Consider the following 12,964-nt stretch of genomic DNA (forward strand, 5'->3'; position numbering starts at 1 on the left):
CATTTGAAAGCAGACAGTATATCTTAAAGCTCATAGTTTCAACATTTTGTTGACAATTACAACTGTTTGATTTTTTTTAAGATCGACAGAAAGGAATGAAATATGTATATCAGGAAACTTAATAGGGTCAAATATTAAGTCAGTTGAAAGCGGCACAGCGCCCTCTTAAAGTTTAGTTCACCTTCACATTTTTATCATATTGTAGCCTATCGAAACTTCTAAAATAGAGTACTATTGCCTACTAGGCCTATATTTATGTAGTAAGTATAAGGAATTGCAAAATAAGGTCAATATTGGACATAATAGGAATCTACAACTAGAATCTACAACTAGTTTAACGTTAAAACGCGTTTTTAAAACAATCTAAAGTCCTGTCTAGGTTATAAATGTTCTTTGACGGGCAAACCATTGTATGCCCATAATTAGTCATCAGACCATATTTATTTATGTCACATGTTTTTTGTCAAATAAAATGAGATAGTCTGAACTGAAAAACGAAACTAGGCAGAAATTTACAGTAATGTTCTTTTCATAATATTTAACCTTAAAACTTTTTTGCTGTGTGCCTGGAGGAGGAATACATTCTGTTTAAGATTTTTGTAACTATTAGAAGGCAAACACACAATTTCCCTTATAGCTGTTTCTCCATCATTTCGGAAGGTGCCTTACCATATTACCGATACAGAGGCCATAAGCATGGTAAACTCCAGGAAGCGCACAAACCGTGTTTGCCCCAAAAGAGGACTAATTTTTGTACAAACTCAGTAAAAGACGTAATCTTTTGCCAAGAAAAAAAAATTGTCAACATTAAGAAATATAAAAAGTTATTTTTTAAATAAATAATGTGACTCTGGTGGCATCGTGGGTGTAAATATTTGACCAAGGCCACGAACTAACGATTTTTTAATGCCTTTTTGATTAAAGTGAACACCGATGCGAATATTTCATATTCTACGTTCATGTACTCCTACCTTCTGCGCTTCAAACACAGCCGCTCAATTTGGTGTGAAAATACACATTAGATTCCAGACCCAGAGTCTGCTGATCCACGTTGAAGATTCTACGCATCGTCTGTTTGTCAAAATGATAGTTGGCTTTATAGTTTCACGTTTTGAGCCACCATGCTGTGTTCACATTCATCTTATTTTGGCAGAATATCCAGTTGTGTCAAAGTGTTTAGATGTTTGAATTGATCACGTGGGGAGCCCCGGGGAGTTCTTTATTACACAAACATAGTGTGTTTCCTTTCGTGTAACGTTCTGTAAAATGAAATTGATACAAATCCTAAGTGTCATTTGTTTTACTATAGCAGGAATTTCAAAACTGATATGCATTCATTGCACGAATGGTGAACTAAAATAAACAACTCAATATTGATCTGGGGGCTTAACAGATAGGGGAATCCTAGTTTCAGCAGAAAAAAGTTCACCTTTCCCTCATTAAATTTTTAATATGTCACATGACATCTTTCGAATGTGTTTTTAATTAATTTTGCAATAGTGTTTCCTTGTTTTATCCAATCATGATTAATTGCAATAAAGATGAATTTGAATTTGATATGAATGAAGATGTATTAGAACGAAAGCCCATGTGCTGCTCAATGTAAAATGTTTTTTATATCGATTTGTTAATATTCATTCATGGCCTACACACTCCTAGAGATTAATGCCTGCTCTAATGCGAGGTACAGTACTCTTGTTTTTATTCAATGAGTTAAAAAAAAACAAGCCCAGACTAAGGACTTAAACTACAGAACTGTATGATAAGGGAGAAATGTGCGTCAAAGATTTATCCCATCAACTATGACATGCGAAAAAGTCTAATAATGATTAATAATTGTTTCGGACTTTGTAAGTTGAGTTGTAAACACAAATAAATCCAATTTATTGTAGTCTTAACCAAGGATATAAAATCCCGAATCAGCCTAATCCGGAGACCACCGACCATGCAATCCTATTCAAAGAGAATTAACTTTACATTGTGTTGAACGATGCCTACTTAACATGCAATAAAAACGTTTACCAATGAATAGTTAACATCAGACAAACATCGCTTCTCTTTTTCTTAGTTGAAAAGTCTACTCTCACTTCGAACTAAATAAATATCGTTTAAAATTTATGATTTCTATTAAGCATTCTTATGCCTATCGGTGTATTATATGCAGCAATTTATGCCCAAGTAAGTAATAGTTAATGGAGTACATCTTCATATCAACTCATATCTATTCTGCTTCAAAATTAATTATTTACCTATTGAAAAAAAAGGACTAGTACATAAGGTCTATTGGTTATTATTACTTATTCTTCGAGGATAAAACATTTGTGGTTTATTTTGTGGAATATGCTAGGGGCAAGTTTGTTATAATATAAGACACCGGTTATGAACACTCATATCGATTGTCCCATTCTTCTATTGTGGCCTTGTTAACTCGATAGCATTGAAAGAGAAACAGTTTTGCTAACAATTCTTTACGTGCATACGAATACTAGATTTTGATTAGAAGTAAAGAACGGGGACATCATACTTGTGCTCCATCTTATTAGCTATTGATATGTTACCCGTCGTAAATAGCAGCGTGGTAACACTTTACTTCTGTTATGAGACGTGGCCGAGTTAGGACTAAATTACTAATCTACGCTTCAGTTTTACCAAACTTTAAATTTTGGAAAATAACTTAGCAGTAATTCGCTTGTTGATATCTCGTCCGGTTGCAAAGTTGTATGCTATACATATTTTTTTTATCACTTCATTACATGTGAACTCATATGTTGATGTCTTATCATGAGGACTGTGTAAATGATGATGTTATTCAGGTATTTCTAGCAAATAAAACATTTTGATTATACTGACGTGAAATCTACACTTAAGCCGTGTGATCAGATTTTAGAAACTTGAGGCGGCGCAAAAACTGTTCAATCCTATGGCGAGAGAGCTGCAGTACTACAAGCAGCAAGCATATTTTTGGGTCATTTGCTTGGGAACAGGCAATATAACTAGAGATAGTCTAAAATCATTTGGATTTGCAAGAGTGATTTTGAATGAGGTCAGGTAAACACAATGGATATTCAGAAACAGTTACGCTCTATTATCAAGGATTTGGAGAATTCGTGTCAGTTTTATAGTAATGCCGAGACTGGGTGCAGAAGTAGTCCTACAAGAACAAGAAAACGTAAACCCAAGTTACAGGACCGAAAGAGGGTCCCGAACCTAAATTGTGGGGTATCTATATGTAGATCAGAACGAGGCCTGAGCAGCAACTTAAGTTTTGGAAAGCTTCAAGAACTTCGATGCAGAACGAAGTCTGCTTTGAATCTAATTAAACAAACATCTTTTACATTTGACGAGGTGGTAAGTTGCAACACCCAGCATAAGTATCAAGGCACAATGGAAAATATCAGTGTAGAGGACCGCCGAAAGTCTATCCCAGCAATTTTCATTGAGAAAGTAAAGACGACTCGTAGCAGGCGATCCACAATACATTCTTCAGAACAGCGGAGAAGATCAACTACAAAATATGTGGAAAAACGGAAAAATTCTTCACCATCATTTTCTAAACCTCAGAGCAGAAACGACGAGAATCGTATTAGTTTAACACCGTCGGTGGAAGCAGACAATTTTGTTAGCGACAGCAGCCAAGACGATGAGGTTCTTCCAGAACACTATTATGCCTCAAATATCATGGCGAAATTAAATGCTTCAACGAAACCCGAGAAGCCAAAACGGAAAATATCATTATTTCTAAGAAGACCCGTGATCTTTGATAGAAAGTGTGTTGCCGAGGAAGATACTGGCGAAAATCATCACTTGGAAATAGAAGCTAATCAGAGTAACAAATCGGATTCATACTTGAAAGGTAAGAGAGACAATTCTGTGGAAAACGTGTGATAGACTGCATTAAGCATAATCATCAACAAATTTTGATAACAGGTCTTGTTAATACAATTCTCATCGCTGCTCAACTTGTGTTTCAACTGGAGGGCTGAAATGCAAGTTACGAGAGTGCACCGTCTTTCGGATGAGACGTTTAAGCCATTGTTCCCGCGCACGTGCACGTTAAAAAAAACGCATTACACTATTCGGGAAAAATAGGGGATTGTCTCAATTTGCTCTGTTCAATCACCACCAGAAGGACCCCACTGGAAATAAGTTTTCTTCATAATTTCGTGTGTTATTCTTGGTGTCGACACTTAATAAATCCGTTCTATAACTGGTATAATTATTCTCATACATATCATAACTGAGTCGCATGGTCCATATAAACCGGGAGGAGTCATATTAGAAAATAACATGAGAAATTTACATCTATCATCAAACAGCTTATTCTCATCTAGATTATTTTCTGTTGAATTGTTTGTATCCCCCTTTTCGAGTTAATATAACAATACTGTACCCACTCGCTTGACTGATACTATTCTGCAACGTCATATTTGTCTGTAAAAGATTTATTACTTTGGTGAAAACATTAAAGAGTGTCAAATCCCAGGCAATTATACTTATATAAATCGTAAAATGGCAAGTTAAACCACATATAAGTGAAGCAATAATTTGTAAAGACCAGTGCAGTTTGTTCTCAGCACGGTTTATAATGGATTGCCTTGAATTTTCATGATTATAAGCCACAATACCTCAATATGTTGATGTACCATAATAGATTAGACTTTACAGACCTAATTTAGCATTTCTAATCATTTTCTTTCATACCACAAAACCCACGCCTAAATTGACATAGATATTATATATATATGTATATATATACATATACTTATATTTATACACATAACGTAAGGCCTATATATACATATAGGCATATATATAAATATATATAATATATATATATATATATATATATAATCATATATATGGTGATAAAAAAATGGGAACCTAGACATTAGAAGCATTGATATATTGAAAAGGAAGATATATATATATATATATATATATATATATATACTTATATTTATACACATACCGGTAGTGCCTATATATACATATAGGAATATATATAAATATATATATAATCATATATATATAATAAAATGGGAACTTAGACTTTAGAAGCATTGATATATTTGAAATGAAGATATATATATACTATATATATATATATACATATACTTATATTTATACACATAGTGCCTATATATACATATAGGCATATATATAAATATATATACAATCATATATATATATATAATCTTATATATGGTGATAAAAAAATGGGAACCTAGATTTTAGAAGCATTAATATATTTGAAATGAAGATGCTTCTGCTACTCTAGCCTTCACAAGCAATTCACAAAGAAATGCGAAAACAGTAAATTGTATAACAGTGTGCAGGCATATACATATCTAAACATCTTCTTACGAGTATATGCTCAATTATGTTTTTCCCATTTGTTTTTTCCGTGGATAGCTTTGGATATTAGAAGTATTAAATAGCATAAGAGTGATATCAAGGGAATAATTCGCACATAAAGCGAATGTTCGCACATAAACTGATCCCATGGAATATTTTACTACAATCCAACATACGCTATCCCGATACAGAAATATATACTATATGCAAACATTAATAATTTATTTTCCTTTATTGTAGATTGCGTCTTTATTTGAGTGTCGTATCACATTTATGTGCAAATTACGGTATTCTTCTGAAATCACACTTATGCTATATAATACTTAAAGTGCGGACTAACCATGATACAACAACTGACCTATGAACTGATTGTACACATGTTAAGTTCTCATTGATGCATAACGGTTTTATATGTCTAGTATTTACAATGTTATCATAGGCGTACATCAAGTTTGTTCTTTACGGTTGATTTAAGGTGTTTTTATAGGTTATCTTGAATATTGTCTCCCAATCATTACTGGTTTACAAAGAAAATAATAAAATAGACCTTTAGAAATTAATGCAATAAGGAAAACATGACTTTAATGACATAACATAATAGCGGCCTATCGGTAATAGGCTATCCTGTTTCGTTTCATGAAGCCGGTTACTAACTGCGTCGGACGAATGTCTTACGACCGTCGCACGACGAATCCAACTCCACTTCCTGTAAGCGCTAGACTACGCAACGCCGTCTGCTGATTGGCGGTGGCAGTCTGAAGGGATCGTCATTACAAACGTTCTGTTGAGCGCGCGTCGTTGCGTTGCGTTTTTTTCACAGGATCGCGTCGGCCAACGATCGTGTGTGCATTGAGTTACCGGCTTTTAACGTCAAACCAAGTTTTTGCAGAAAGAAATCACTATTTTAAAGTATTATGAAGTATCACTTATAGTATTGGTTTAGTGTTATGAAACATCTTTAGAAAGTAAGCTGAATACCAGCTTAACTTATCAACACAGTTGATATAGCAGCTGGAATGTAATTAAGTGTAGGTTAGCAACCCCGGTCCTAAATCGCCCGGAAATGGATTGTAGGCCTACTATTGTAGAATGGGGTGTACATGGAGTAATTTGTTTTGATGCTGCTCTACAATATTGGATTTAGACTATAAAATTGGAGGGTTTCTTGACTTGGTAGCATCTTTGGTTCGGACAAGTACTTGGTAGGATCTTTGCTTCGGAACCTGTATACTCATATAAAGTCGTGTTGTGTCTATATATGGTCATGACGTGTGATGTCATCATGACAATATTTTGGCATTTCGAATGCTTTTTGTCAAATCGAATTTTGGAGTCTGGACAGGACTTAAAGTTTAGTAGCCTATCATATAACAATATGGAGCTTTTGATTACACGACGATGGTAGGACGTAGAACGTAATGACCTCACTAAAAGTCATAAGCGCATGCGAGAACGTTAAGGTCAACTCGTCGAGTGGATTCTGGAACGCAATTTGGCCAAATCTCCGTACGGTATGTAGAGAACGTAGGACGCAAGGTAGGGCGGTCGCGCATGAGCGATTCCGTTCTTGCGTCGCGTCGTCGCTCAAATCGAAATCTTCCTAATATATCGTAAACTGTATCTTACTGGTCGGCGGGTCCGCCTTGATCGTTTGGATATTAATCAGTCCTTTTTCGCCTATTGTTGTATTTATTAATATAAGATTTCATATTCTTGAAGTGTCTAGCCTACTCTCACCTATCAAAGTCACAGATGGTTTAGTCAAAGCAGCCAGTAGTATTCTAAATTAAACATAGAAATACTATACTAAGTGTAAAGCAAGAAGTGAACACAATAATATTCTCGACAGGAGGCCTAACCTTGTGCGTGTAGCATTGTGCCAGCGTATTCCTATGAAATCCGTGATTCTCTACGGCATTCATATACATTAACGAGAAACTCCACTTTACATCCTTTGACTTAATGGCTTTGAAATTTTGTGGACTTTGACCTTGCTAGATTAAATCACGTGATTGGATATAAGGAATAATATTTTAGCAATTTTTTTTTGAAAAACATTTAATTTCATTCACATATGGATTTAATGTGTTGAATTTCAATTTTAGAATAATTTCTCGTAAGGTTTCGTTTCATTGTCCTTTATGGAGATGTGTGTTATTAGTATTACTGTATACTAAATTCTAAGGAATATAACTGACGCACTGTGTATCGAATTTAACATTTGTAAAACAATCAGGATATAGCTTTGAACTTCGACATAGACCCGCGCACTTCAAACTACGAAACGGCCAATGGCCCGTTCTGCACTAGGTCTAACAAAACGACTGCGTAAGCATACGTAAACATGTGTACTTGTGGAACGTGTGTGTGTTTCTGGCCCGTTCTGATTGGTCAGTTGCTCAGCCTAATTAACACTCCAATAAGGCCACTTGACTACTAAAGGAACGTAAATATTCACAGTTGTCTGCTATACGTTCCTCCATATTTATACATGGATAAAAAGTAATTAAAATCGTGTAAGGATGACGTAATGATAAAGCTCCATGGGCTCAGTCAATCGAAAGGTCGGTAGTCGAATCCATGGCTGGATCGTTTATTGCATCTTCACACGATGCACTTTAGCTACATATCTGTAAGTACAAAAGGGTATGACCTGTCTCTTATACACATCTAGATGTGTATAAGAGACAGGTATTATTATGTCCTTTATTCAAACCTTTATTTACCTTTCTTTGATGTATATATACAGTGCTATCGTGGAAAATAGCAAACTCAAAGCAGTTAAATTTTATTAGTAGTCCTGCTTTTGATAAAACTGAGAGAAATGAGTAAAGAAGGCATGTTGCAAGTGAACCGTTGCATCGCTTATATTGATTTAACAAGTTCAGCTCAATGACCGACTTGCTTCTTTGGTTAAAGACAGCTCGTAAAAGCATAATGCGTATATACTACACCGCACGTATTATAACGACAGCAACTCCGAAACCAGGTTGTTTGATTGCGTTGAAATTTCACCTTTAATTACACTCAAATATAATTCTAGTAACGCTATGCTTCATTTGAATTTAGCACAGGCATCGTGTTACCTGAAAGGGTAAAACACTTTCTATTTTTTTTTTATTATTATTACTTTACGCTTTCAGCTCTAGTAGTGGTGATTCTGGGAGTGGCTAAACGAGTGACCGCCCACTTCCCCTAGCATAATTGTACTTATTTTATAATATGCATGGAACCAACACTTATTGATGGATTAATCCTTTCATAGAGCAGTAATCTCGATACAGCAGATAGGCCTACTGCTAGCAATAACAATATTGTAAAGTCAATAAGTAATGATATCTATTAGTTTTATACATTGGAAAAGTATTGCTTCCGTAAAGCATCGCTATTTGCGCAACCATTCTATAAGAGTTTCAATAGACATAATTTAGAATTTGAATACCAATATGAGGGAGCTTTTGGTTGCACTACTACGGTAGGACGTAAAACGTAATGACATCCCTCAGAAGTCATCTGCGCATGCGCGAACGTTAAGTTATCTTTTCGCGTGGATTCTAGGACGCAATATATGGCTGAATCTACGTTGTGTTGCAGGGTAGGAAGAACGGTCTCGCATGAGTAAATCTGCAAATCGAAAACTCCCTAATACCGGAAACCAAACACTAACGCTACCCCGTCCATTTTTATCTGTTTCTCCGGCTTCTAAATTCATCTTATCATACCCATGCTATACCACTACAAATGATAAAGGTCTGCAACGCTTTGAAAAAAGCCATCAAGGAATACATTACAAACATAAAAAGCAAACTAACATTATAAATACATTAGACAAGTATTGATCGTGTGAAGACTAATGAGAATGCGTTTCATACTTATATTTGAACGCGTTACCGTACAGAATTGAACATAATTGCGTTACAGATATATGAAAGGAAAATTAAACGTTTATAAAGCACTCTATATTATTGTTTCATTATCGTTGTTCCAGGCATGAGCCGAAGAGGGTGCAATGATTTGCTTTCAATCTACTCAACGGAGCCTCAGTGTCCCTGGCGTCTTATAAACAACAAATGGTGCCGTAACGTGAAAACGGATTTTCTTGCACAACAAATGTTACGCCAAAAAAATCCTGTTATGTGTTTTTTTAATAAATAAACTAGGCATATCATCAACGTGTCTCATTATACACTAATTCGTATGCAACTCTGATTATATAATGTAGATGTAATATACTTATCAATCAATTTAGGTTTTCAATAGTTAACATGAGTAGGAGAGCAAAATCTAGATTTAAAAGTTTGATTTATGTTCCTCTGCACGCTTGTAGCTTAGACCTATCTGATGCTATTAAATAAAGCTCTGTTCAGCCTATGAAATTTTATTTGACAAAAACATGTAGGCTAACATGCCTAAATATGGTCATAATGACATCACATCATGACCATATATAGGCACATCATGGCTATATATAGGCATACAGCAGTTTTTTGGGGGTTTTTTTGTCAAATTTTGTTTAAAAAATTGTTAGAGGGGACAAATAATTGAAAATAATTAGTTGCTTTATTCTCAATTTCCTTGCCAATACAGTCCCTATATATTCTAATAAATGTTCTCGGCGTCCTGATGTCTTTTTGATAATTACAAACCATTGTCTTGTTAGGGTTCGGTACGTATCAGCAAAGTCATAAACTGTAAACTATCGAACTATTGGATTAATATCTGAACAAATATATTTAAAGCTTAATATTGTTTATTTATATTATTATTATTATTATTTTTATTATTATTATTATTATTACTATCATCATCATCATTATTATCATCTTCATCATCCACTTTTTCTTCTTAACACTACTACTACTACTACTACTACTACTACTACTGCTACTACTACTACTACTACTACTACTACTACTACTACTACTACTACTACTACTACTACCGGTACTACTGCCACTACTACTACTACTACTACTACTATTGCTACTACTACTACAATTTCTGCTACTACTGATAATTCTTTCAGCTTTTGCTACTGCTGCTGTCTGCTACTAATACTACTACTACTGCTACTGTACCACTACCACTACCACTACTACTACCACCACCACTACCACTACCACTACCACTACCACTACCACTACTACTACTACTACTACTACTACTATTACCACCACCACCACCGCCGCCGCCGCCACCACTATTACTGCTGCTGCAGCTGCTACTGCTACTACTCACTACTGTAACTGCTGCTAATGTTGTTTGTTCGCTGTTGTTGCTGTTGTTTTTGTTGCTGCTGTGATATATACTGACTTTATAGACCTTTAATAATAATAATATAACAAACTATCTTAAGATAATATATAATATGCACTGTCTCCCGTTCGAACAGTAGTAATTATATTATACCGCCTTGGCTGGGCACGAATCTATTAATAATAGTGTTATTATTACTTCGAGGGTCAGAAGTAACTGCAAGTCCTTCAGGTCACAATAATACAGCGGTTGAAAAGGTGTTATTGACAATAGTGTCAGCAAATAAGTAGATATATTCTATTGTATCTAATGCTTCTCAAGTGACAATAAGAAGCGATTTAGGCCTAGGACTAATTACATTTAGCGATCGTTAAATAAATCCGCCCATTCAAGTTGTTATTAGCTCATTGGTCATTAAGTTTAACCATGGTTTAACTTTGTTCCTGTAAAGTTCTCACAGGTATCAAATGTACCCTTGGCGAAAACTTCTCAATTAGTTTCAGCAAAGGATCACATATAGTCTGTTGTATACATTTTGCTTCTCGTGTGACAAGTAAGATATATTTTTTTAATTATTTAGACTGTTAAAACAAATCCATTAAAATAGTAAGTATTTATCTCATTTCAACTTAAATTAATTATTAATTCAATTTAATTTAACAAAGTTTTCTTAAATATTTTTTCCTTTTTATTGATAACAGCATGGGTCAAAATTTCACAAGCCTTTTTCTTTTAATGTTATGCTTCCCTTTTAATATATATCTTATGTGTGTGTTTTTTTTTTTTTTATTATTAGCCAGACCGATGCTTTTTTTGTATATATAGCTTGTTTATAGGTGACACGCATGAAATAATGATCAATTGGAGTTGAGGACCGTGAATCAATACACGCAATCGACCTTTCTAAGATGTGAATTTAAATAGAAAGTCGTCTCCATCGAACTTTAAACTATCAGGAACAAGCAGTTGAAATAGCATTTCATGAAGAAGGCATAGGGACTAATAGGTCCAGTAATATTTCAAAACTCAAAAAATGATAGATAGGAAAACACTGTTTTATCTCTTTTGGAGTATTGAAATGTTTGCACCTTATTTATGTTTTTATTATTATTATTATTAATTGGCATGAACTTCCAGGGGCCAATATGAGAAGGCATATGGGCTGATGATGAGTCGTTGGGAAAATAGAGATAATGACTGATGTGTAATAATATGAGGTGATTTTTAATTACTATAGAGTGTAAGTCATTTTGAACAAAGTTGCAGTGTGGGGCGGGGAGGAAGAGGACTCTTGGCGGAGTTCAAACTCTTTCTTACGACTGTGCTTCCTTTATGAATAACCATTTCATAGTGGTGTCTCTAGTAGTGTTGAAATGGGTGGGTATGGTGGGGGTGCTAAACGGAATGGCGAAAATGAAGTAGGAGGGACCATGGATTAAGTGTGGGGCGCTAACTGGCAAAATAAGAAGATATGGGCCCGGGGTGATTGTTAACTATTTTGGCGTAATTGTTTTGCTTCGAAAATTTATAGTAGGGGACGACTAGACAGGGAGGACTGAAGCTTTCTTATCATTTTGGGGGGAGGGGTGGGGGTGGGGCATGCACAACCCTGTAGATACGCAACTGCCACTTCATAGACTCTAACAATATAAACGGCAACATTTACTAATACAAATTAGCAATAGCCTATGTCATCGAAATACGTTTCACCATCAATTACTAATTACAACCGATCTATCCAGCCTTATATGATGTAACCTTGTAAAAAGAAACTTCTTGAAATATTTGTGATTGAATACATAATATTGCCTATATACTCCGGAAAGATGGTATACCATCGGAAAGATGGTATACCATACTATGATATATCATATCAACAATTTTTAAGCTCGGCTGTCAATTTTATCGCTTGTGGTGTGGGTCTCTCAGTTTTGTAAACCTGTATGCCCTTAGGTGTGTGGGTCTACTTTAGTGGTTCGTGTGTGGATGATTACTTATGTTATTGATCTATTATATTAGTTTGTGTAAACGTACAAAGGACTACTTGGGGTATGGATCTATTACATATAATGTTTGCTTACAGTAATGTGCTAGAGTACCTCTATTTACATTCTCAAATTCGACGATGGCGCATGTCAGGCAGGTGTACACAATTATTTACTATAGCGAAAACATATAGACACCTTCGTTGCAATTTGTCTGCATTACCAATGGTGAATCGTTAAGTACGCAAACACAAGTGGCGTGACTAGATAAATAATTGCTGCATTCTGTCCGAGTCCTGTTGTAGAGCCAGTATTTGCTGTCTTGCGCATGAGTACATAACATTAACTAGCGCCAGTTCCTAAGTGAC

General features: G+C 35.1%; 1 protein-coding gene across 1 annotated transcript in view; it reads left to right on the plus strand.

Moving 5' to 3' along the window:
- Nucleotides 1-2,229: 2,229 nt before the first annotated feature.
- LOC117125280 overlaps nucleotides 2,230-12,964 on the plus strand; it is a 32,995-nt gene continuing 22,260 nt past the window's right edge. The window contains exon 1 of the mRNA XM_033271752.1: nucleotides 2,230-3,853. Coding sequence (XP_033127643.1) covers nucleotides 3,058-3,853 — 796 coding nt within the window. The 5' untranslated portion in view covers nucleotides 2,230-3,057. The remainder of the gene's footprint in view (nucleotides 3,854-12,964) is intronic.

Source organism: Anneissia japonica, unplaced genomic scaffold (genome assembly GCF_011630105.1).
Source record: "Anneissia japonica isolate Jap-2015-1 unplaced genomic scaffold, ASM1163010v1 scaffold690_len516080_cov150, whole genome shotgun sequence".
Taxonomy (NCBI): Eukaryota; Metazoa; Echinodermata; class Crinoidea; order Comatulida; family Comatulidae; genus Anneissia; species Anneissia japonica.